Genomic DNA, 27,888 nt, shown 5'->3' on the forward strand with positions numbered 1-27,888 from the left:
ATACATAGATCTTTGTGTAAGAAAGACATTACATTACATTACAAAACATTACAAACGTGGCAGGAAGTAAACAAAGGCATAGCTCCTAAGTGATCTAAATGTAACAGCTTTTCATCTACAAAAAAGACTTATAATAGATCTGCAACAACAGCTCATAAAAATACAAAAACTTTCATCAATACAATCAACTACCTGCTCCTGAAGCTTTGCAAGACGCTGAACTCGTTCATCTTCAGAATCCCCAGAAGAGTTACCTTCAGAGGAAGCTTCACTACTGCTTTCTCTACCAAGGATTTTTGTGGTGTCTGTTCTTATGTAGCAGACAGGCATAGTCTCCACAGGTTCATCTGGGATTTTTGCAAAATGCATTTCAAAAACATCCTATAATAAAAAATTAGACGATATAAAGATTTTCTGCGTTTCCAACTTAATACAGCAGTAACACCCTTCAGCAAATGTCATATTTTGATAATTCTATTTTTCCTTTGAGTAATCATTGCATAGTATGTACATCAAATCATTCTATTATATACTTTAAATGTATACAGTGTTATATGTCCATTTTATCTCTGTAAAATGGGGAGGGGGGGTGTTAACCAAAGAAGTAACATAAGACTCATGCTTTCTTGCCTGCCAACCTTAAAACTTTTCTCCTCTCTTCGATGTAAGTAAGATAGACCTCTTTGGCTGTATAGAGGACCTTCTTTCAAGGAGCTCCTGCCCTATGGCTGATGCATCATTCCACTACCTCTCACTCCACGACATTCCACCCAAAAGTCCTAGAGCTTTACCTTCAGGGGAACATGGGTTCTAGTCAATCCTATCTCAAGCTATCGACCATTCCCTCTTCACTAATTTTCCCCCCATATCCTCTATGTATAATGCAGCCTCCTTAAAAGATTTGTTAATAATGGATACTGTACCTTAAAAAACCACCCCATTTTAAGAGTCAATTTTTATATTTGGGAAGTGGGGCATTCTTTATTTTTTGAGTTATGGTTCTCTAAAATTTCTAAATTAGGGGCACCTGGGTGGCTCAGTCAGTTAAAGTCTCTGCCTTCAGCTCAGGTCATGATCTCAGGGTCCTGGGATCAAGCCCTGCATCGAGCTCTCTACTCGGTGGTGGGTCTGCTTCTCCCTCTCCTTCTGTATCTCTCTCACTTTAGCTCTCTCAAGTAAATAAAATCTTTTAAAGAAATAAAATAAAATTTCCAAACTATGTTCAGAGAAAACTCACTTTCAGAGCACACCTATCAACTTACCTGGAGCATTCTTGCCATTGTTACTACTTCATGATCTGGAGGATTGTATTTGTAGCAATTCATGAACATTAATCTAACATCTGCAGCAAATTCATATGCATCTTTATATTCTTGGTTGTCCATTTTCCCCTAAATTAAGGAAAAACTACAGGATTCACAAACAACACAGTCCAATAATCATTTGAGCATTTACATGAATTATTTATATTATGAAACAGTTGAAACATACAGAAGAACACAGGTAATACACAAAAATAGACACCCACCCTCCAAATTTGACAAATGTTAAAATCCTGCTGTATTTGTTCTGTATTTTTGGACCTTGAGAATATCCAATGAATTTTGATAAGTAGAGGTAAGGAAGATTGATATTCCAAGTATAAAAAAAAAAGAAAAGAAGAGGAACATAATCAGAAAAGCAGGAAAATAGTGCATTTCCAGACAATCTTAGACAAATATGATCCTAGGAAAGCAATGAAAAGATGAATTCCTCAAACCAACCCTGAACATTTAAATGAAAGATTTGTATTAAAAATTTCCTCAAAATGAAAAGACATTTAAAAATGAACAAATTAGGTAAAAGGAAAGAAATACTAACATCAAAGCGGAAATGAAGAGACTAAAAAAAACAACCAAAAAGACAAATGAAAGCAAGAGCCAATCCTTTGGAAAAAAAAGACAAAATTGATAAACCTTTACCCAGACACATCAAAAAAAGAGGATTCAGAAATGAAAGAGAAGAAACAACCAATCCATAGAAATACAAAGGTTAAGAGACTATTACCAAAAAAAAAATTAAATAAATAAAAATAGGACAACAAATCAAGATAACCTAGAAGAAATGGATAAATTCCCAGAAACACACAATCTTCTGAGACTAAGTCATGATGAAATAGAAAATCTGAACAGACCAATTACTTGTAATGGAATTTAATCAGTAATCAAAAACTCCCAAGAAACAGAAGTTGGGACCACATGGCTTCACAAGGGAATCCTACCAAACATTTAAAGAGTTTTAATACCTAACTTCCTCAAACTATTCAAAAAAAATAAGTGGAATAGAAAGTTCCAAATTCCTTCTATGAGGCCAGAATCGCCCTGATAATAAAATAAAGACACTATTAAAAAAAAATTACAGGCCAATACCCCTGATGAACATAGATGCAAAAATCCTCAACAAAATGTTACCAAAAATTTTCATCATAAACAAGTGGGATTTATCCCAGGAATGCAAGGATGATTCAGTATCTACAAATCAATCAACAGGATATAATACATGAATAAAATGAAGGGTAAAAGCCATACGGTCATCTCAATAACTGTAGAAAAAATATGACAAAACTCAAATCTGCTCATGATAAAACTCTCAACAGTGTGGGTTTAAATCAAACATACCTCAATATAATAAAGGCCATATATGAAAAACCACAGCTAATATCATATTCAATGGTGAAAAACTGAAAGCTTTTCTTCTAAGACCAAGAACAGGGATGTCCACTCTCATCACTTTTATTCAACATAGTACTAAAAATCCTAGCTGCAGCAATCAGACAAGAAAAATAAGTAAAAGGCACCCAAAGTAGTAGAGAAAAGTAAAACTGTCACTATTTATAGATGAGATGATACTGTATATAGAAAAACCTAAAAACTCTACCAAACAGCTATTAGAATAAATGAATTCAGTAAAGTTGCAGGACACAAAATTAATATACAGAAATATGCTGCATCTATATACTAATAACAAAGTAGCAGAAAGAATAATTAAGAAAAACAATCCCATTTATAATTACATCAAAAACAAAAACAAACCTAGGAATGAATCTAACCAGAGGGTACAAGACCTGTACTCTGAAAATTATAAGACACTGATGAAAGAAAAGTGAAGACATAAATGGAAAGATAAACCATGCTTATGAACTGGAAGAACAGTTAAAATGTCCATACCACCCAAAGCAATCTACAGATTTAATGCAATCCCTATGAAAATGCCAATAGAAGTACTCACAGACCTAGAACAAATAATCCTAAAAATTTTAAGGAACCACAAAGAGCGTGAATTGCCAAAGCAACCTTAAGAACATAACTAGACCTGGGAATAATAATACATTATATGTTTATAAAAAAATTAAAAAAATTAAAAAAAAAGAACATAATTAGAGGTATTGCAATCCCAGATTTTAAGATATATTACAAATCTATAGTAATCAAAACAGTGAGGTACTGGCACAAAAACCAGACCCACACATCAGCAGAACAGGACAGAAAGAAATAAACCAACACTTATATGGTCAATTAACCCCTGACAAAGGAGGCAAGAATATACAATGGAGAACAGACAGTCTCTTCAAATGTTGCTGCAAAAACCAGATAAAAAAAAAAACCTATACTATACATAAAAATAAATTCAAAATGGATTAAAGACCTAAATAAAACATAAAAACCATAAAACTAGAAGAAAATACAAGTAGTAATCTCTTGAACATGGATAACATTTTTAGTTTTAGTTAATTTTTCTGGATGTCTACCTTCAGGCCAGGGAAACAAAAGCAAAAATAAAGTCTATCAGACAAAAAAGCTTTTGCGCAGTGAAGAATATCATAAAACAAAAAAGCAACCAACTGAATAGGAGAAGAGATATGTGAATTATGTATCTGATATGGGGTTAATATCCAAGATATATAAATAATTCATTTAAGAAAACAAAAACACTAATTCGAAAAAATATATATGCACCTGTTTATTGCAGTATTATTTACAATAGCCAAGGTATTGAAGCAACCTCAGAGTCCATCAATAGATGAACGGATAAAGAATATCTCTCTCTCTCTCTCTCTCACTCACACACACACACACACACACACACACACACACACACACACACACACACGGAATATTACTCAGTCATAAAAAATGATAAGATCTTGTCATCTGCAACAACGTGGATTGACCCAGAGGATATTTATGCTAAGTGAAATAAGACAGAGGAAGACAAATGCCATTATCATCTCACTTGTATGTGGAATCTAAAAAACAAAACAACACACATAAATACAGAAAAAGTCTCATAAGTACTGTGAACAAACGATGATTGCAAGGTGGAGAGAGGGGGATGATTGAAATAGGCCAAGGGGATTAAGAGGTACAAACTTCTACTCACAAAATCAGCCACAGGGATAAACAGTATAGAATAGGGAATATAATCAACAATATTGTAATAACATTGTTATGGTGATGGATGGTAACTACACTTTCACGGTGAGTACTAAATAAAGAATAGAACTGTCAAATCATTGTGCTGTACACCTTAATCATATAAAATTGTATGTCATATATACCCCAATTAAAAATTAAGGGGTGCCTGGCTGATTCAGTTGGTAAAGCATGCGACTCTTCATCTTGGGGTCATGAGTTTGAGGCCCATGCTGGGGGTAGAGTTTACTTAAGAATCAAATTTTAAAAAATAGTAATTTAAAAAACCTGACGAAGGCAGTAGACATCCCCCCCAAAAATGTAGAGAGGGATTAGAAACTATATCAATGCCTTATTCCCCTCACCAAAATTACATGAGAATCGTGCAATTATTAAAAATATAACCTTGAATATATAACGAGAAAATGTCTACAAATAGTATGTGAAAATTTAGGTACAGAGTTATATTACATACTGCAACTCAAACATTGTGGCAAAGAACAATAGAAGAAAACAGAAGAAAAAAAAGATGTTTAAAATTTTTCCTATGATTCATTCCACGTGATATGACCTACTAGCGATTTTAATTTTCTTCTTTATCTTTTCCTGAATTAAAACAATTTTTACACTGAAAAAGAGTATTTTTATAATCAAGAAAAGTTTCTTCTATTAAGATAACATTTACCTTAATAGTTCCAAGATCCATTGGATTTTTCACAATATCATAGTAGTTATGGAGCCCCAGAGCATTAACATCAACAGGGTTGTAAAAGGGCCATGCATAGGACAAGTGTTTCTTCGCAAGCATTTCTTTAAGAATCTCACTACAGTGCCTTAACTGTTCGGTCACTTCAACATTCTTTACAACTTTACACTGTTGCTGAGAATCTGGCAAAACAGTCTTCAGCACATTCTCTTTTATAGGTGGCATTTTCAACGATTTCTTTTCTTTAAGCATTGGGGAAGATTCGCCACTTGCTTTAACTACTGAAGCTGTAGGAGTTGTGGTATCTGCTTTCCTCTTCACACCCCTCGTAACCTGGAACAGTTCAACAACAACAAAAACTACAATTAAGGGGGCATTCAGAGCAAGTTTTCAAACTTAAGAGCATCAAGTCTTCCCTATATTATTAGTAAAGCTTAATTTCTCTTTTATAAGTAAATAGTTCAAATATTTTCTTCCTAATATTCAAAGAATTGTCTTGTGTAAACCTAAATGAAAGATATATGGAAAAATAAGTCATAGTTATACAAAAACAAGTTTCTGAATACCTGAAATTAGCTATGGTATATAATTTTAAATTATCAACCCAAAAGAAGTTATATAACCCACAGAATGGATAGGTGGGCAACTGATAGTAACACTAAAAATATAGTAAACCAGTACAAATTCTACAAGAAATCTATAAAATTTGGTTCACATCCTAGGTCTCTTGTTACAAAATGTACACAGACAAAAAGACTGACTGCAGTAAGCTGAAGACAGATTTTCACATCAACTTTAAAAAAGGTATAGTCATCACAACTCCTTACATGGAAACATTTTAAAGCTACAGTGAACTTACTTGGGCCACTGTTTGTGAGGTCAAGTTGAGTGGAGTACCTTGTGCCATGTTTGAAGGAGAAACTGTTGTCTCAGGAAATACAGAGGGAATCACTTGCGGCTTAAATACGTGTTCTAGTGCTGTGGGGGATTGTTTTTCTTTAACAGAAGGAACTGTTACATTATGTTGAATGCCTAGTAAAGTGTGAACAAGAGTCAATATGTGAATAAAACATAAATTTCTTTGTATTCTATTTTAATTCATGTAGTTCAGCTTTTTAGCAATATAAACACAATACACCCCCAATCCCCCTTTGAAACCCTCCCCCACACACTTGCTAACACCTGTTAGAGCAATTTAGATATAATATTGGAGACTTCAAACCTACAATGCTTTGTAAGGACCCGCGTGATCTCTCTACCTATGTGCATTCCCCCCTCCCAACCTCACTTCCTATCACTCCCCCCTTCACTTAATTCACTTCAGCCTACTGGTCTGCCACAAAGCCTCAAATCTGGTAAGCATAAGCAGACTATTCTCTCTCTCTGGAAGGAGATAGCCTCATGGCTCACTCTAAATTCCCTTTATGTCTTTACTGAAATGTTACCTTCTCAGGTCATCCTATGTAAAACAACTCTCTTCTGAACCCCACTACTTTCTTATTCTCTTATTCTTACCTTATCCCTGCCATTATCACATGTGACATACAACATACAGGTATCCCTGATTCTTCGAATTCTTAACAAACTCAGGAACCGAAAAGTTTAGAATATATTTTAAGACAGGACTTGTAGTCCTCAATCTCTGAGTTCTCATTATCCATAAATTAAAACTTAGGAACCAAATAAACTGAGATAACCTCGTATCTTTTGATATCCCAACTGTGGCTCTTTGAACTCAGGAGCTAAACAGCTAAGTATAATGAGGAATACTTATATTTACTTAATTTGAACAAATTTGTGAACTAGAACAAAAAGCTCTGTGAGGGGAAGGGAACTTTGCTTCAATCTCTACAATATATCTTGGGCGTAATACAGTACTTGGAACTTAAAAGGACCCCATGAGCATATATTGCATGCCACTATGTATCAGGCCACCTTTCTAGGTGCTAGGGCACAACAATGAACAAGATAGACACAGTTTCGGGGCGCCTGGGTGGCTCAGTGGGTTGAGCCGCTGCCTTCGGCTCAGGTCATGATCTCAGGGTCCTGGGGTCGAGTCCCGTATCGGGCTCTCTGCTCAGCGGAGAGCCTGCTTCCCTTCCTCTCTCTCTGCCTGCCTCTCTTGTGATTTCTCTCTGTCAAATAAATAAAATCTTTAAAAAAAAAAAAAAAAAGATAGACACAGTTTCTGCCCTTGGTGAGCACATTCTCTAGTGTAAGAAACAGAAACAAAACAACAAAACAAATTGATTACAAGTGAAGTTGAATGCCAAAATGGAAAGAAATGGGGTGCTAACTAAATTAAGACAGAGACCTACTATAAAGAAGATAAGCCAGCGAGGCCTCTCTGAAGAGGTATCAATTAAGATTTTACTGAGAATTTAAGAAGTAGCCAGTCAGAGAATAGGATGGCAGTAAAAATGTGTTTCAAGACAATCAATAGGGAAAACTTCAGTGACTGAGGAGAAAGCTGCTCAAAATGAGAATGGAGAATTGGGCAAATACCAGATCACAAAGGGCCACAGTAGAAATTCAGACTTCATTTTAACATTAGAAACCAAAGAGAGGCTTTATGCAGGCTAATGATGTATTCTAGTTTATTTTTAAAATACCACCTTTGTTATAGTGTAGACAATAGACCACATAGAAGAATCAGGATCACAGGGAATAAGACAACGGTAGCCTGAACAAGGATAATTGAAAAAACAAATTGGGGGTTGAATACAAATGACTTATTAATGAACAGAATGTGAAAAAGAGTGAGAGAAAGGAACGAATCAAGGACAACTTCTACTATTCTAGCTTGAATAACTGTGTATTAGTACCATTTTCTGTTACACAGAATAATCTGAGGAACATCAGTACTTAACTGTGAGCCAGTTAATGTTAAGATCTGTATAAGACATCTAAGTGGAACTGTTTAGTGGCTGTATTAGAGACATAATTTGGGGATTAACAGCATACAGATGGAATTTAGAAAAAGAATTATCTAATATCAAGCCCTGAAAAGACAACTCCAATATTTTAGAGGTTTAATAGAAAAGGATAATGCTAAGAGGACTACACAGTGGGAAGTAAACTCATAAAATTAGAGTGTGCACCAAGAATAAAGGCATTTCAGACAAACCATAAGTGACTCTTAATCTCAAAAAACATACTGAGAGTTGCTGCGGCGGGAGGGGTTATGGACATTGGGGAGGGTATGTGCTATGGTGAGTGCTATGAAGTGTGTAAAACTGGCAATTCACAGACCTGTACCCCTGGAGATAAAGATACATTATATGTTTATAAAAAAAAATAAGAAATAAATAAATAAATAAAAAGAATAAAGGCATTTCAAAGAAGAGTACATTAAAAGGATTATTCACTGTGACCAAATGGGATTTATTCCTGGGCTGCAAGGGTGGTTCAACATCTGCAAATCAATCAATCAATGTGATACACTAACTACATTAATAAAAGAAAGGACAAGAACCACATGATCCTGGGTACCTGGGTGGCTCAGTCAGTTAAACATCTGCCTTTGGTTCAGGTCATGATCCCAGGGTCCTGGGATCAAGTCCTCCATTAGGCTCCCTGCTCAGTGGAGAGCCTGCTTCTCCCAATCCCTCTGCCTGCTCCTCTGCCTACTTGTGCTCTCTATCCCTCTGTCAAATACATAAATAAAACTAAAACAAAAACAAAAACAAAAACAAAACCACACGATCCTCTCAATAGATGAAAAAAAGCATTTAACAAAGTACAACATCCTTTCTTTTTTTTTTTTTTTACAACATCCTTTCTTGATTAAAACTATTCTCAATGCAGGGATAGAGGGGGGATAGAGGGAACATACCTCAATACCATAAAAGTCATATATAAAGAGCCCACGGCAAATATTCTCTTTACCCAAGGTCAGGAACACACCAGGGAATGTCCACTATCACCACTGCTTTTCAATACAGTACTAGAAGTCCTAACATCAACAATCAGCCAACAAAAATAAAAGGCATCCGAATTAGCAAATAAGTAGTCAAACTCTCACTCTTCGTACATGACATGATACTCTATGTGGAAAACCAAAAAGACTCTACCCCAAAATTGTTAGAACTCATACAGGCATTCAGCAAAGTGGCAGGATATAAAATCAATACACAGAAATCAGTTGCATTTCTAGACACTAACAATGAGACAGAAAAAAAGAGAAATTAAGGAGTCGATCCCATTTATAATTGCACCAAAAATTGTAAGATATCTAGGAATAAATCTAACCCAAAGAGGTAAAGGATCTGAACTCTAGAAGCTATAGAACACTCATGAAAGAAAATTGAGGGAGACACAAAGAAAGGGAAAAACATTCAATGCTTATGGATTGGAAGAACAAGTATTGTTAAAATGTCTACACTATCTAGAGCGATCTATATATTCAATGCAATCTGTACCAAAATACTACCAGTTTTTTTCACAGCACTGGAACAAATATCCTAAAATTTGTATGGAACCAGAAAAGACTCCGAATAGTCAAAGGAATGTTGAAAAAGAAAACCAAAGCTGGTGGCATTACAATTCTAGACTTCAAGCTCTATTACAAAGTGTAATCATCAAGATGATATTATACACAAAAACACAGATCAATGGAACAGAATTGAGAACCCAGAAATGGCCTTCGAATATGGTCAACTAATCTCTGAAAAAGCAGGAAAGAATGTCCAATGGAAAAAAGGGTCTCTTCAACCAATGGAGTTGGGAAAATTGGACAGTCACAGGCAGAAGAATGAAACTGGACCACTTTCTTACACCATACACAAAAGTAAACTCAAAATGGATGAAGGACCTAAATGTGAAACAGAAATCCATCAAAATCCTAGATGAGAACAGAGGCAGCAACCTCTTCGATCTCAGCTGTAGCAAGTTCTCGCTAGACACATCTCCAGAGGCAAGGGAAACAAAAACAAAAATGAACTATTGGGACTTCATCAAGATAAAAAGCTTTTGCACAGAAAAGGAAGGAAACAGATGGCAAAACCAAATACAACCAACAGAATGGGAGAAGATATTTACAAATGACACATCAGAGAAAGGGCCAGTATCCAAAAATCTATACCCAAATCAACACCCAAAGAATAATCCAATCAAGAAATGGGTGGAAAACATGAACAGACATTTCTCTAAAGATACACAAATAACCAACATACACATGAAAAAATATCAACATCACTCAGCATCAGGGAAATACAAATTAAAACCACAATGAGATACCACCTCACACCAGGCAGAATGGCTAAAATTAACGTCAGGAAATGAGAGATGTTGGTGCGGATGTGTAAAAAGGGGAACTCTCCTACACTGTTGGTGAGAATGCAAGCTGGCGCAGCCACTCTGGAAAAACAGTATGGAGATTCATCAAAAAGTTGAAAACAGAGCTACCCTATGACTCAGCAATTGCACTACTGGGTATTCACCCCAAGGATACAAATGTTGTAATTCAAAGGGGCACCTACACCCCAATGTTAATAGCAGCAATGTCCACAATAGCCAAACTATGGAAAGAGCCCAGATGTCCATCAATAAATGAATGGCTAGAGAAGATGTGGAATACATATGCGATGGAATATACTCAGCCATCCAAAAAAATATGAAATCTTGCAATTTTCAACAGCATGGTTGGAACTAGAGGGTATTATGCTAAGCAAATTAAGTCAATCAGAGAAAGACAATTATCATATGATCTCCACTCCTATGTGGAATTTGAGAATGCAGAGGATCGTATCATAGAGGAAGAGAGGAAAAACTAAAACAAGACAAAATCGGAGAGACAAACTATAAGAGACTCTTAATCATAGGAAACAAATTTAGGGTTGCTAGAGGTGTAGGGGTGGGTGGGGTAACTGTGTGATAGACACTGGGGAGGGCATGTGATGTAATGGAGCACTGGGTATTCTATAAGACTGATCCATCACTGAACTCTACCTCTGAAACTAATACTATACTGTGTGCTAATTAATTGAATTTAAATTTTAAAAGGGTGAACATAGTAATTACAACCATTATGATAAATATTTATTTACTTACCAGTGCCTGCCTTGACCAAATAAAATCTTATTTGGTGAGAAAAAAATTCCAAATTGTTAAGGTAACAAATATTCTATTTTTGGATTTATGAATAATAAAATGTATATTCTTTAATCAATGAAAAAAAGAAAAGGGATAATAGCCTTCTAACGCAAATACTGACAGAGGTCAAGTAAAGTGAGAATAGAAAAATATTACTTAAATTTTGCCACATCAAGAACTGTAAGAGACCCCGACTGATAAGAACTTTTTATGTAGTGTGGTAAGAATCTTCTTGGTGATGCAGTGAGGCTAGAAGCTACACTGAAGTGAATTTCGTGAATATATAAGAGAAAAACAAACAAACAAAAAAATGGGACAGGAGTGGGAAAATGACAAGTAAAAGATGAACTTTAAAAAATAAGATACTAGAGCATGTTTATACAGTAATGAGACTAACTCTACAAAGGAGAGATTAATGATGTACAAAACAAAGAGGAAAACCAAAAGAATAAAATCCTTGACAAGATGAAGAGGAAAGAGGAAAGATCCAGGTCTTGAAGGCATGGCTCAAAGTGACAGAAGAGTAAAGGATCCTGTTACCCTGTTACCCTGACCCCCAAACCAGGCAAAGACCCTACCAAAAAGGAGAATTTCAGACCAATATCACTGATGAATATGGATGCTAAGATTCTCAACAAGATCCTAGCAAACAGGATCCAGCAGCACATTAAAAAGATTATCCATCATGACCAGGTGGGATTCATCCCTGGGTTAAAAGGTTGGTTCAACATTCGCAAATCAATCAATGTGATATAACAAATCAATAAAAGAAGAGAGAAGAACCACTTGGTCCTCTCAATTGATGCAGAAAAAGCATTTGACAAAAGCCAGCATCCGTTCCTGATTAAAACGCTTCAAAGTATAGGGATAGAGGGAACATTCCTGAACTTCATAAAATCTATCTATGAAAGACCCACAGCAAATATCATCCTCAATAGGTAAAAGCTTGCAGCCTTCCCACTGAGATCAGGAACACGACAAGGATGCCCACTCTCACCACTCTTGTTCAACATAGTATTAGAAGTCCTAGCAACGGCAATCAGACAACAAAGAGAAATAAAAGGTATCCAAATTGGCAAGGAAGAAGTCAAACTCTCTCTCTTTGCAGATGACATGATTCTTTATATGGAAAACCCCAAAGACTCCACCCCCAAACTACTAGAACTCATACAGCAATTCAGTAACGTGGCAGGATACAAAGTCAATGTACAGAAATCAGTGGCTTTCTTAGACACTAACAATGAAAATACAGAAAGGGAAATTAGAGAATCGATTCCATTTACTATAGCACCAAGAACGATAAGATACCTGGGAATAAACCTAACCAAAGAGGTAAAGGACCTGTATTCGAGGAACTACAGAACACTCATGAAAGAAATTGAAGAAGACACAAAAAGATGGAAGACCGTTCCATGCTCTTGGATCGGAAGAATAAACATTGTTAAAATGTCTATACTGCCTAGAGCAATCTATACTTTTTTTTTTCCCTTTTTATTTATTTTTTCAGCGTAACAGTATTCATTCTTTTTGCACAACACCCAGTGCTCCATGCAAAACGTGCCCTCCCCATCACCCACCACCTGTTCCCCCAACCTCCCACCCCTGACCCTTCAAAACCCTCAGGTTTTTTTTCAGAGTCCATAGTCTCTTATGGTTCGCCTCCCCTCCCCAATGTCCATAGCCCGCTCCCCCTCTCCCAATCCCACCTCCCCCCAGCAACCCCCAGTTTGTTTTGTAAGATTAAGAGTCATTTATGGTTTGTCTCCCTCCCAATCCCATCTTGTTTCATTTATTCTTCTCCTATCCCCCTACCCCCCCATGTTGCTTCTCCATGTCCTCATATCAGGGAGATCATATGATAGTTGTCTTTCTCCGATTGACTTATTTCACTAAGCATGATACGCTCTAGTTCCATCCACGTCGTCGCAAATGGCAAGATTTCATTTCTTTTGATGGCTGCATAGTATTCCATTGTGTATATATACCACATCTTCTTTATCCATTCATCTGTTGATGGACATCTAGGTTCTTTCCATAGTCTGGCTATTGTAGACATTGCTGCTATAAACATTCGGGTACACGTGCCCCTTCGGATCACTATGTTTGTATCTTTAGGGTAAATACCCAGTAGTGCAATTGCTGGGTCATAGGGTAGTTCTATTTTCAACATTTTGAGGAACCTCCATGCTGTTTTCCAGAGTGGTTGGACCAGCTTGCATTCCCACCAACAGTGGAGGAGGGTTCCCCTTTCTCCACATCCTCTCCAGCATCTGTCATTTCCTGACTTGTTAATTTTAGCCATTCTGACTGGTGTGAGGTGATATCTCATTGTGGTTTTGATTTGTATTTCCCTGATGCCGAGTGACGTGGAGCACTTTTTCATGTGTCTGTTGGCCATCTGGATGTCTTCTTTGCAGAAATGTCTGTTCATGTCCTCTGCCCATTTCTTGATTGGATTGTTTGTTCTTTGGGTGTTGAGTTTGCTAAGTTCCTTATAGATTTTGGATACTAGCCCTTTATCTGATATGTCATTTGCAAATATCTTCTCCCATTCTGTCAGCTGTCTTTTGGTTTTGTTAACTGTTTCCTTTGCTGTGCAAAAGCTTTTGATCTTGATGAAATCCCAATAGTTCATTTTCGCCCTTGCTTCCCTTGCCTTTGCCGTTGTTCCTAGGAAGATGTTGCTGCGGCTGAGGTCGAAGAGGTTGCTGCCTGCGTTCTCCTCAAGGATTTTGATGGATTCCTTTCTCACATTGAGGTCCTTCATCCATTTGGAGTCTATTTTCGTGTGTGGTGTAAGGAAGTGGTCCAATTTCATTTTTCTGCATGTGGCTGTCCAATTTTCCCAGCACCATTTATTGAAGAGGCTGTCTTTTTTCCATTGGACATTCTTTCCTGCTTTGTCGAAGATTAGTTGACCATAGAGTTGAGGGTCGATTTCTGGGCTCTCTATTCTGTTCCACTGATCTATGTGTCTGTTTTTGTGCCAGTACCATGCTGTCTTGATGATGACAGCTTTGTAATAGAGCTTGAAGTCCGGAATTGTGATGCCACCAACTTTGGCTTTGTTCTTCAATCTTCCTTTGGCTATTCGAGGTCTTTTCTGGTTCCATATAAATTTGAGGATTATTTGTTCCATTTCTTTGAAAAAAATGGATGGTATTTTGATAGGGATTGCATTAAATGTGTAGATTGCTTTAGGTAGCATAGACATTTTCACAATATTTATTCTTCCAATCCAGGAGCATGGAACATTTTTCCATTTTTTTGTGTCTTCCTCAATTTCTTTCATGAGTACTTTATAATTTTCTGTGTATAGATTCTTAGTCTCTTTGGTTAGGTTTATTCCTAGGTATCTTATAGTTTTGGGTACAATTGTAAATGGGATTGACTCCTTAATTTCTCTTTCTTCAGTCTTGTTGTTGGTGTACAGAAATGCAACTGATTTCTGTGCATTGATTTTATATCCTGACACTTTACTGAATTCCTGTACAAGTTCTAGCAGTTTTGGAGTGGAGTCTTTTGGGTTTTCCACATATAGTATCATATCATCTGCGAAGAGTGATAGTTTGACTTCTTCTTTACCCATTTGGATGCCTTTAATTTCTTTTTGTTGTCTGATTGCTGAGGCTAGGACTTCTAATACTATGTTGAATAGCAGTGGTGATAATGGACATCCCTGCCGTGTTCCTGACCTTAATGGAAAAGCTTTCAGTTTTTCTCCATTGAGAATGATATTTGCGGTGGGTTTTCATAGATGGCTTTGATAATATTGAGGTATGTGCCCTCTATCCCTACACTTTGAAGAGTTTTGATCAGGAAGGGATGCTGTACTTTGTCAAATGCTTTTTCAGCATCTATTGAGAGTATCATATGGTTCTTGTTCTTTCTTTTATTAATGTGTTCTATCACATTGATTGATTTGCGGATGTTGAACCAACCCTGCAGCCCTGGAATAAATCCCACTTGATCGTGGTGAATAATCCTTTTAATGTACTGTTGAATCCTATTGGCTAGTATTTTGGCGAGAATTTTTGCATCTGTGTTCATCAAGGATATTGGTCTGTAGTTCTCTTTTTTGGTGGGATCCTTGTCTGGTTTTGGGATCAAGGTGATGCTGGCCTCATAGAATGAGTTTGGAAGTTTTCCTTCCATTTCTATTTTTTGGAACAGTTTCAGGAGAATAGGAATGAGTTCTTCTTTAAATGTTTGGTAGAATTCCCCTGGGAAGCCGTCTGGCCCTGGGCTTTTGTTTGTTTGGAGATTTTTGATGACTGTTTCAATCTCCTTACTGGTTATGGGCCTGTTCAGGTTTTCTATTTCTTCCTGGTTCAGTTGTGGTAGTTTATATGTCTCTAGGAATGCATCCATTTCTTCCAGATTGTCGAATTTGTTGGCGTAGAGTTGCTCATAGTATGTTCTTATAATTGTCTGTATTTCTTTGGTGTTAGTTGTGATCTCTCCTCTTTCATTCATGATTTTATTGATTTGGGTCCTTTCTCTTTTCTTTTTGATGAGTCTGGCCAGGGGTTTATCAATCCTATTGATTCTTTCAAAGAACCAGCTCCTAGTTTCATTGATTTTTTCGGTTTCTATTTCATTGATTTCTGCTCTGATCTTTATGATTTCTCTTCTCCTGCTGGGTTTAGGGTTTCTTTCTTGTTCTTTCTCCAGCTCCTTTACGCGTAGGGTTAGGTTGTGTACTTGAGACCTTTCTTGTTTCTTGAGAAAGGCTTGTACCGCTATATATTTTCCTCTCAGGACTGCCTTTGCTGTGTCCCACAGATTTTGAACTGTTGTGTTTTCATTATCATTTGTTTCCATGAATTTTTTCAATTCTTCTTTAATTTCCTGGTTGACCCATTCATTCTTTAGAAGGATGCTGTTTAGTCTCCATGTATTTGGGTTCTTTCCAGCTTTCGTCTTGTGATTGAGTTCTAGCTTCAGAGCATTGTGGTCTGAAAATATGCAGGGAATAATCCTAATCTTTTGATACCGGTTGAGACCTGATTTGTGACCCAGGATGTGATCTATTCTGGAGAAGGTTCCATGTGCACTAGAGAAGAATGTGTATTCTGTTGCTTTGGGATGAAATGTTCTGAATATATCTGTGATGTCCATCTGGTCCAGTGTGTCATTTAAGGCCTTTATTTCCTTGTTGATCTTTTGCTTGGATGATCTGTCCATTTCAGTGAGGGGAGTGTTAAAGTCCCCTACTATTATTGTATTATTATTGATGTGTTTCTTTGATTTTGTTATTAATTGGTTGATATAGTTGGCTGCTCCCACGTTAGGGGCATAGATATTTAAAATTGTTAGATCTTCTTGTTGGACAGACCCTTTGAGTAGGATATAGTGTCCTTCCTCATCTCTTATTATAGTCTTTGGCTTAAAATCTAATTGATCTGATATAAGGATTGCCACCCCAGCTTTCTTCTGATGCCCATTAGCATGGTAAATTGTTTTCCACCCCCTCACTTTAAATCTGGAGGTGTCTTCGCGTCTAAAATGAGTTTCTTGTAGGCAACATACTGATGGGTTTTGTTTTTTTATCCATTCTGATACCCTGTGTCTTTTGATTGGGGCATTTAGCCCATTAACATTCAGGGTAACTATTGAGAGATATGAATTTAGTGCCATTAGTAGCCTGTAAGGTGACTGTTACTGTATATTGTCTCTGTACCTTTCTGATCTACTACTTTTAGGCTCTCTCTTTGCTTAGAGGACCCCTTTCAATATTTCCTGGAGAGCTGGTTTGGTGTTTGCAAATTCTTTCAGGTTTTGTTTGTCCTGGAAGCTTTTGATCTCTCCTTCTATTTTCAATGATAGCCTAGCTGGATAGAGTATTCTTGGCTGCATGTTTTTCTCGTTGAGTGCTCTGAATATATCATGCCAGCTCTTTCTGGCCTGCCAGGTCTCTGTGGATAAGTCTGCCGCCAATCTAATATTTTTACCATTGTATGTTACTGATTTCTTTTCTCGGGCTGCTTTCAGGATTTTCTCTTTGTCACTAAGACTTGTAAATTTTACTATTAGGTGACGGGGTGTGGACCTATTCTTGTTGACTTTGAGGGGGGTTCTCTGCATCTCCTGGATTTTAATGCTTGTTCCCTTTGCCATATTAGGGAAATTCTCTCCAATGATTCTCTCCAATAGACCCTCTGCTCCCCTCTCTGTTTCTTCTTCTTCTGGAATCCCAATTATTCTAATGTTGTTTCGTCTTATGGTGTCACTTATCTCTCGAATTCTCCCCTCATGGTCCAGTAGCTGTTTGTCCCTCTTTTGCTCGGCTTCCTTATTCTCTGTCATTTGGTCTTCTATATCACTAATTCTTTCTTCTGCCTCATTGATCCTAGCAGTGAGAGCCTCCATTTTTGATTGCACCTCATTAATAGCTTTTTTGATTTCAACTTGGTTAGACTTTAGTTCTTTAATTTCTCCAGAAAGGGCTTTAATATCTCCAGAGAGGGTTTCTCTAATATCTTCCACGCCTTTTTCGAGCCCGGCTAGAATGTTCAGAATCGTCATTCTGAACTCTTGATCTGACATAGTACCAATGTCTGTGTTGATTAGGTCCCTAGCCTTCGGTACTGTCTCTTGTTCTTTTGTTTGTGGTGGTTTTTTCCGCCTTGTCATTTTGTGCAGATAAGAGGATATGAAGGAGCAAATAAACTACTAATAGGGTGGCAAAGACCCCGGAAAAATGCGCTGTAACCAAATCAGAAGAGACCCCAAATTGTGGGGGGGGGGGGAAGGGGATAAAAAACAGTTTCTGAAAAAAAAAAAGAAAAAAAAAAAAAGAAAAGAAAAAAATTTAAAAAATAAAACAAATAAAAAAATATAAAAAAGAAAGAAAAAATATATATATTTAGATGAACTAGTCAAAAAACGTTAAAAAAGAAAAGGGTAAAAGTTTTTAAAAAAATTTAGCAGAAGAAGAAAAAAGAAAAAAGAAAAAAAAATTGAAAAAAGAAAAAAAAAATAAAAAATTGAAAAAAGAAAAAAAAATTGAAGTAGCCGCAAGACTAAAGAATCATGGGGAGAAAGCCATGAGTTCCGTGCTTTGCTTTCTCCTCCTCTGGAATTGCTCTGCTGTCTTAGGAATTGAATCTGCTTTCTTCTTGATAGATGAACTTCGTCCTGGCTGGATATTTTGTTGATCTTCTGGGGGAGGGGCCTGTTGTAGTGACTCTCAAGTGTCTTTGCCCGAGGCGGGATTGCACCGCCCTTACCGGCGGCCGGACTAAGTAATCGGCTCGGGTTCGCTTTTGGGAGCTTCTGTTCCCTGAACGCTTTCCGTAGAGTTCCGGAGGACGGGAATGAAAATGGCGGCCTCCCAGTCTCCGGCCCGGAGCAGCCGAGAGCCTGGGGCCCCACTCCTCAGTGCGCCCCCAGAGGACAGCACCCAATCACTCCCGTATCCCCAGCCTCTAGCCGCGCTCCGAGCTCACCCAGCCCGCGGCCAGATCAAGGTAACCCCGAGCTGAGAGTTCAGTCCTCGGCTCTATCTTTGCAGCCGGTTTCTCCGTTCTAATACCTGCGAGCTCTCCGACACTCTGACACCCCCGATCCTTCTGTGACCTTGCGGGGCCTGGGGCCACGCTGGCCCCGCGTGGGCTTCACCCCGGTTTAGCCCCTGGAGCAATGTCCCTCAGTGGAACAGACTTTTAAAAGTCCTGATTTTGTGCTCCGTTCCTCCGCCCCTTGCCGGGAGCCGGCCCCTCCCCCCGCGGTCTATCTTCCCATCGTTTTAGATTCACTTCTCCGCCAGTCCTACCTTTCAGAAAGTGGTTGATTTTCTGTTTCTAGAGTTGCTGTTCTTCTTCTCTTCGCTCTCCCGTTGGATTTGTAGGTGTTTGCTATGTTTAGATAAGCTATCGAGCTGATCTCCTGTTACCTGATGTAGTCTCAGGCTGCTACTTCTCCGCCATCTTGACTCCTCCCCTCCGCAATCTATACTTTTAATGCCATTCCGATAAAAATTCCACCGGTATTTTTCAGAGCTGGAGCAAATAATCCTAAAATTTGTATGGAATCAGAAGAGACCCCCGAATTGCTAAGGAAATGTTGAAAAACAAAAACAAAAGTGGTGGCATCACGTTACCGGATTTCAAGCTTTACTACAAAGCTGTGATCACCAAGACAGCGTGGTAGTGGCATAAAAACAGACACATAGACCAGTGGAACAGAGTGGAGAGCCCAGATATGGACCCTCAACTCTACGGTCAAATAACCTTCGACAAAACACGAAAAAATACACAATGGAAAAAAGACAGTCTCTTCAAATGGTGCTGGGAAAACTGGACAGCGATATGTAGAAGAATGAAACCCGACCATTCTCTTACACCGTACACAAAGATAAACTAGAAATGGATAAAAGACCTCAATGTGAGACAGGAATCCATCAGAATCCTAGAGGAGAACATAGGCAGTAACCTCTTCGATATCAGCCACAGCAACTTCTTTCAAGATATGTCTCCAAAGGCCAAGGAAACAAGAGCGAAAATGAACTTTTGGGACTTCATCAAGATCAAAAGCTTCTGCACAGCAAAGGAAACAGTCAACAAAACAAAGAGGCAACCCACGGAATGGGAGAAGATATTTGCAAATGACAGTACAGACAAAAGGTTGATATCCAGGATCTATCAAGAACTCCTCAAACTCAACACACACAAAACAGATAATCATATCAAAAAATGGGCAGAAGATATGAACAGACACTTCTCCAACGAAGACATACAAATGGCTATCAGACACATGAAAAAATGTTCATCATCACTAGCCATCAGGGAGATTCAAATTAAAACTACATTGAGATACCACCTGACACCAGTTAGAATGGCCAAAATTAGCAAGACAGGAAACAACGTGTATTGGAGAGGATGTGGAGAAAGGGGAACCCTCTTACACTGTTGGTGGAAATGCAAGTTAGTGCAGCCACTTTGGAGAACAGTGTGGAGATTCCTGAAGAAATTAAGAATAGAGCTTCCCTATGACCCTGCAATTGCACTGCTGGGTATTTACCCCAAAGATACAGATGTAGTGAAAAGAAGAGCCATCTGTACCCCAATGTTTATTGCAGCAATGGCCACGGTCGCCAAACTTGGAAAGAACCAAGATGCCCTTCAACGGATGAATGGATAAGGAAGATGTGGTCCATATACACAATGGAGTATTAAGCCTCCATCAGAAAGGACGAATACCCAACTTTTGTAGCAACATGGACGGGACTGGAAGAAATTATGCTGAGCGAAATAAGTCAAGCAGAGAGAGTCAAGTATCATATGGTCTCACTTATTTGTGGAGCATAACAAAGAACACGGAGGACATGGGGAGATGGAGAGGAGAGGGAGTTGAGGGAAACTGGAAGGGGAGATGAACCATGAGAGACTATGGACTCTGAAAAACAACCAGAGGGTTTTGAAGGGGGCGGGGGGTGTGGAAGGTTGAGGAACCAGGTGGTGGGTAATAGGGAGGGCACGTACTGCATGGAGCACTGGGTGTGATGCAAAAACAAAGAACACTGTTACACTGAAAATAAACAACAAAAAAAAAGGATCCTGTTACAGACTTTTGTTCTAGCTGATCCCTCTGCCTGGAAGGTTCTTCTTTGTTCAAATCTTAAGTTCTCAATGAGGCCCACTCAGAACCCCTCATGTTTGTTTGCCTCTCTTTCTCTACTAGAATGTAAACTCCAAGATGGCAAACTGTTTGTTTCATTCATTGATATATACCAAGAACTAGAACTATGTTGTAGCACTTCAAAGTTACTCAACTAATTTCATCAATCAATAAATCAACACCAATTCAATTTAATGTACTAAATTTAAAGTTTTTCTTTGCCATTATTTAGACTAGCTACAGTCATGTGACAGTTTCCCTACCACTGTGCATAAAAATGTCATGACACTGGCAGCAGAATATTACCAGAAAGTTATTTGGAAACCTAGATCTTTACTCCAAAGCCAAATCCTATCAATCCTTCAAGCCCAACTCAAGTTCTATCACCACTAAAGCCTTCCCCAGCTTTACCAGCGTGAATCAACTTCTTACTTTCCTGAACCATAGCATGTACTATGTGTAATATCACCTGACATTTATTATAATGCATTATCTTATTGTTTTTAAAAAGTTTTATTTATTTTTTAAGGATCTATCCATTCATTTTAGAGAGAGAGATAGAGCAAGAAAGCAGGGGGTGGAGACAGGGAAAACTGAGGTAGACTCTCTGCTGAACACAAAGCTTAACACGGGCTCAATCCCAGGACTCTGATAGCATGACCCGCGCCCAAATTAAAAGTCAGCCACTCAACCAAATGAGCCACCCAGCAGCCCCTTAAGTTTTATTTCTAACTAAAATGTAAGATCAACACTTGCAATTTTATTTTAAATTATTATTATATATTATGATAATAAGGCCTGAGATTGGCATGCTAATAAATATTAAACCTAATTTTAAACAATCTATTTCAAGTCAAGTTACCACTTTAGTCAAAGGCTATGTGAGATAAACACTTGCAATTTTATTTTAAGTTATTATTAAATATTATGATCTAACTAAAATGTAAATTGAACTTGAGAGTTAGAGTGATTACACATCTTTGTAACCCTATAATATAAGCATTGTAAGTGACAAACATCCAAATATACATACTGACAGGAAAAGTCAAAGAATTTTTGTCTGAGGGAAACTTAAGCTCTTAGCAGTAATTTGAGCATCTGAAACAAGTAGCTACAACTTAAACATTAAGAATATATTAAAGTGTTTCCTTTTTTAAGGGAAGCATTCTTTTTTTTTTTTTTTTTTTAAGAAAGAATCGCTGTGGTTCCTTCTTTTTTTTTTTTTAATTTTTTTTAAGATTTTATTTTTATTTATTTGACAGAGAAAGATCACAAGTAGGCAGAGAGGCAGGCAGAGAGAGTGAGAGGGAAGCAGGTTCCCTGCTGAGCAGAGAGCCCGATGCGGGACTCGATCCCAGGACCCTGAGATCATGACCTGAGCCGAAGGCAGTGGCTTAAACCACTGAGCCACCCAGGCGCCCCAAAGATTTTATTTATTTATCTGACAGACAGAGATCACAAGTAGGCAGAGAGAGAGAGGAAGGGAAGCAGGCTCCCTGCTGAGCAGAGAGCCCGATGCGGGGCTTGATCCCAGGACCCTGAGATCAGGACCCAAGCCAAAGGCAGCGGCTTAACCAACTGAGCCACTCAGGCACCCCTAAGGGAAGCATTCTAAAGGTAATTTTTACCTTGCTAGAGATACTATTTTAAGTCAGCAATAATTATCACTTTGCTTTAACAATTTAAATAGCAAACTGATCTATATATTATCTACCTTGTAAGGTCTTATTTTAATCTCCTTTCAGAATCCTAGGCCTTATATTGTCAGACCTAAGATCAAGCTTTTCCAAAGGTGAGAATAAAATAAGAACTCTAATAATAAGACAGTGAATATCTCACAGGATTGAGTAAAGCTTTAAGTCATGACCCATCTTAAAGATCTACCAACAAGGAAAAAAAGCATACATTATTACCGATACAAAACACCATTGTAGTGGTGTAAGTCTCTTATACTCCAGCCACTTAACAATTTTATAAAGTAATTTATAAAGTAAACAACAGTCTTTACTTTATAAACATTTACAACCACAAAAGTGAAATATTTTCCTAACATTGTACATGAGGAAACTAACATGGAATGATTAAGGAACTTATCTAAAATGTACACCATCAGCGATCCAAAAATAAAGCAACATTTCATCTATGACAACCTTGGTTAACCTCTACAATAAATCCATTTGATTACTTAAGATTAGTTTTTTAACTCTGTATTTAAATACTATAATTAGTAGCTGTAAAATGTTCCTCTCTAAAGTTTTTTTTTTTTTTTAATTAAGAAAGAGAAAAAAGGAGAATATTCAGACCTAACAGTAACATTTCATTCTTAGCTATGGGATCTTTTCATACAAGAAAACATTGACATATTTTGGCTATCTATTATTATAGCACAGATACAAGAGTCACTAAAAATACTAATAAATTTATTGGATGCCTACTATGTGAATGGCACTGTACTATAGGAACTCTCAGGCTCCAAGGCCATAAGCAACACAATGTTCCCTCATCTTGCATGATACATCTTTGCTTTCAAAGTCTGCCTTACTGTTTAAGTAGACATTTTATACCAATACAATAGGATTTAGATGGACTTTTTTTTTTCTTTTAAAGATTCATTTGAGAGAGAAAGAGAGAAAGTACACATGCATACAGGGCAGGGGGCAGAGGAAGAGGAAAAGACAGTCCCAAGCAGATTCCATGCAGAACCTGGTGCAGGGCTCAACTCCACGACCCAAAGATCACCACCTGACCCAAAACCAAGAATAAAGATCCTTAACTGACTGTGCCACACAGGTGCCCCAGGATATGGAAGGACTTCTGAACATCTATCCCCTTTAAGGGATTTATTATTTAGCTCAGTCATTATATTTACACACACACACACACACTCATATATAATACAAAAGACAGACTAAGAAAACATAAACCTCTTCTGTCTTACCTTTCTTTACTCTTTCCTTACCACCCACAACTTGTTCTTCTTGTGGCATCTGAGATAATTTCTGCCTAAACAACTTCTCTAGAGCTTGTGCCATAAGAACAATGTCATCTCCAGGCTAGAAAATATATAAACATAAGGTTAGGTCACTGTACCAAATTTCAACAATTCAGGCTACCTTAGACAAGGCAGTGACACAGTACTCTCAGATATTATTAAACATTATTTATTGCTTCTAAAATAAGTGCAGAAAATGGTGTATCAGCTCATATTCAAAATTCTAAGATTCTACTCTTTTAACTTCTAAAAATAACCGAGGTAGCCTTTCTGAATACTAGAGTGTTACAATCCAACCAATCCTACTAAACAAAAAGATTTTAGAAATTAAAATTTCTACCTCACAAATAAGTTAAAACAAAACATGTTCATGGCTGTGGAAAGGACATGATTTGACTTGATGTGATGCAGTTTTCAATTAACTGACAAAATGACACTGCAGAGCTAATTCAGTTTTTAAATCTTTTTTTTTCCAATTTTTTAAAAGATTTTTATTTATTTATTTGACAGACAGAGATCACAAGTAGGCAGAGAGGCAGGCAGAGAGACAGGAGGAAGCAGGCTCCCTGCTGAGCAGAGAGCCCGATGCAGGGCTCTATCCCATGACGCTGGGATCATGACCTGAGCCGAAAGCAGAGGCTTTAACCCACTGAACCACCCAGGCGCTACACCAATTTTTAAATCTTAACTATCCGCATAGAAGTCTTTGGCTTGCTTTATTTGCTACTGATTAAAAAAAACTAAGTAGATTACAAAGCAAAAGCCTAAAGCAGAAAACACTTACTTTGAAGTTAGGCACTTAAGGAAAATTACTGAACTTTGTTTTAAAATATTAAATGTAAAAGTTTTGTAGGATGAAAGCTAAAGTGGAGACTAAGGTCAAATGTCCACATATGTTATCAGACAAGTCAATTCATTAACACAAATGCAAATACTACTACTGGTATATAATGGAAAATCTGTCTCATCTTGAAGTTAACCTGCCTTGAAGTTTAGATGTATGTAATTTGTCTGCATTCATACCATGAACATTTAACCAAGATTAGTATATAATAAAGTTTATCATTTATAATTTAAATGGCAGAAGTATGGTAGAGAACATTTTGAGATGATACTTATAGAAACAAATTATCATTGGTATTTCATTTTTTAAAACATAAACCATTACAGCTATTCAGGCAAAATTATAGGAAATAGTCTAAATAAACAGATATATGAAAATTATGAAATCCAGTAAAAAATTAACATTATCCTTAAAAAGTCTGTAAAATACCCCAAATCAAGATCTGAAATCAACACACATTCTATACACATCTTCTATAAGAGCAAAGAATTACCAAGTATAACATAAATTTATACAACATACCTTGTTGTATAAATAACAATTTGAGAACATTATGTTGAAGTCTGCTATGCATTCCGAAGCCTTCACATAATATTTATGTTCTAAGCGCTTCTTAATTGTATTTAAATCCATTGGGGTCTTTATAATGGTGTAATAATCCTAGTTTTTAAGAAGAAATTTTAAATGTTAGTAGTAAGAAAAAATTCACTACAACTACTGGTACACAAGTAGATTTAAGAGGTTATACACTTGTAACTAGATTACCTTTAAAAATCCATAATTTAGAAACCAAAAATTTTATACTAAGAAAGCTAACTGCCATGGCATTTTTTTTTCCAGAGAAAAAAGTAACGAAGAATCACAAAAACAAGAATGTAAGAGTAAAACTATCCTGGAAAATAAAAAGTGAAGGGCATGAAGAAAAACCTCGAATTTATGGAGTCTGACAAATCCAGAGTATAATCCCAGTGCCATGGTTTACTATGCAACAAATTACTTAACTATTCTGTTATCAGATGCCTGAAAATACCAAAGAGAAGGCTTAAAGTTGAATTCTGTATATGATGCACCTAAGTCTACCAAGAAGTGCCAAGAAAAACTTCATCAAGAAGCTGATATTCATGACAACCTTGCACCAAAAGGACAAGTGAGGGGTGCCTGGATGGTTCAGTTGGTTGGGCATCTGACTCTTGGTTTTGGCTCACGTCATGACCTTGGGGTCATGGAATGGAGCCCCATATCAGACTCCAGGCTTAGGACAAAGCCTGCTGGAGCCTCTCCCTCTTCTCCTGCTCAGATACACACATTCTCTCTAAAGTAGATAAACTTAAAAAAAAAAAAAAAAAAAAAAAAAGGGTAACACATTCTCTAACAAGAAAACATGTACTATAATTTACCAAACTGTTAAAATAAGAATTTCAATGCTCAGAAAAATGAGCTTTGTTGTTGAGGAGAAATACTCACTGGAAAATTCTTCAGTGGTACAGAATAAATTAGAGGTCCTCATAAATTAAATATATTTTATAACATTAAAGACTAGTTTATGGGGCGCCTGGGTGGCTCAGTAGGTTAAAGCTCACGTCATGATCCCATGGGATCATGGGATCGAGCCCCCCATCAGGCTCTCTGCTCAGCAGGGAGCCTGCTTCCCCCCCGTCCCTGCCTGCCTCTATGCCTACTTGTGATCTCTTTCTCTGTCAAATAACTAAATAAATAAATTTTTTAAAAAGACTAGTTTATTTCTTTCTTTCAGAGATTCATAGGGTTTTTCTCTTTTATAAGTAACATAATCATAAGATATACTTACTGGCAACTTTAGTTTCACAGCATCGACAGGTTGCTGAAAAGGCCAGGAAAAACTATGCTTCCATAAAGCCTTCAAGACAACTTTTTGTAGATACTGAAGTTGATTTGTCAATCGCCCATTTTTTTTAGTATTTATATATTCTGGTGGTGGAGGGTTAATTAGAGCTGTTTGTCGACTTGACAGAGACATTGTCAATGGAATCAAATCCTGATATTACAATGTTGCCTATAAATACATGTCCTTAAACACAAAAGTAAAACTGAGTTACCTTCAAAGAACATTTAAAATTGTTTCTATAGGAACTAAAATGTGTTAAAGAGTAATATTATGTTTTACATCACATTATGATTAAGACAACAAAAAAGCCAAGTGATAGATACATTTGTAAACAAATACGAACCTCTTTCTGTATAAGTACTAAGAGTTGTTTCATTATGTATGCCTTAGTTCTGGATGATTTAAGGTATTTCAAACTTTCATAGTATTTCTTCTGGCTTTCTAAAATACAAATTGAGGTCTTAGCAGGAAAAGTCTGTAAGTTTCTGGTAAAAAAGAAATAATAGGAAATGTTAAACATAACTGTGGTATGTATGTATGTACCCTAAAATTAATTCAATGAAAGAAGAAAAGCAAAATAGAGGATTTTTCTGTATAATTTAAATAAAGGGATTTATTTGTTTACTTAAGGAGGCTTTACCCAAAATGTAGGGCTTGAACTCTTTACCCTGAGATCGAGAGTCACATGCTCTACTGACTGAGCCAGCCAGGTACCCCTAAAGTGATTTACTTTAAAACCTAAGACTAGAAACATGACACATATTAAAATGTTACTATTAAGTACCTATTACTACATCTAAAATAAAAAAAATAAAACTTTGTATTTTAGAAAGATAGTATCTAATATTCCTAAACAGCATTAAGGGACAAAAAAGCAAAGGTACTACACCAAGTATCTCAGCAAAATGAAAAGGGCAATTATTAAACAAACTGTCCATTTTTAAAAAGATTTTATTTATTTATTTGACAGACAGAGATCACAAGTAGGGGGAGGGGCAGGCAAAGAGAGAGGAGGAAGCAGACTCCCTGCTAAGCAGAGAGCCCAATGCGGGGCTTAATCCCAGGACTCTGGGATCATGACCTGAGCCAAAGGCAGAGGCTTAACCCACTGAGCCACCCAGGTGCCCCCAAATTGTCCATTTTTTTTAAGTTGTCCATTTTTTTTAGAACAGTGTTATATTTAGCTAGTGTGATCTTTGTTTCCATTAAAGCAGCGTTAGTTCTCAACTGCATATTAGTCAGTTTTGAATCTTTCTTTAAAAATTATGGTGGGGGGGGACGCCTGGGTGGCTCAGTGGCTCTCACTCTTACTCTCTC

At 37.2% G+C, this 27,888-nt stretch overlaps 1 protein-coding gene across 1 annotated transcript in view; it reads right to left on the bottom strand.

Moving 5' to 3' along the window:
• Nucleotides 1-26,703, bottom strand: part of BRDT (bromodomain testis associated) — a 75,964-nt gene extending 49,261 nt beyond the window's left edge. Inside the window, exons 1-7 of the mRNA XM_046018662.1 lie at nt 26,515-26,703; nt 25,230-25,367; nt 23,810-23,924; nt 6,017-6,189; nt 5,137-5,490; nt 1,263-1,391; nt 193-381 (exon numbers count right to left, since the gene is read on the bottom strand). Of these exons, the coding sequence (XP_045874618.1) occupies nt 193-381; nt 1,263-1,391; nt 5,137-5,490; nt 6,017-6,189; nt 23,810-23,924; nt 25,230-25,367; nt 26,515-26,703 (1,287 nt within the window). The remainder of the gene's footprint in view (nt 1-192; nt 382-1,262; nt 1,392-5,136; nt 5,491-6,016; nt 6,190-23,809; nt 23,925-25,229; nt 25,368-26,514) is intronic.
• Nucleotides 26,704-27,888: the final 1,185 nt, after the last annotated feature.

The sequence above is a fragment of the Meles meles genome, chromosome 1 (genome assembly GCF_922984935.1).
Source record: "Meles meles chromosome 1, mMelMel3.1 paternal haplotype, whole genome shotgun sequence".
Lineage (NCBI taxonomy): Eukaryota > Metazoa > Chordata > Mammalia > Carnivora > Mustelidae > Meles > Meles meles.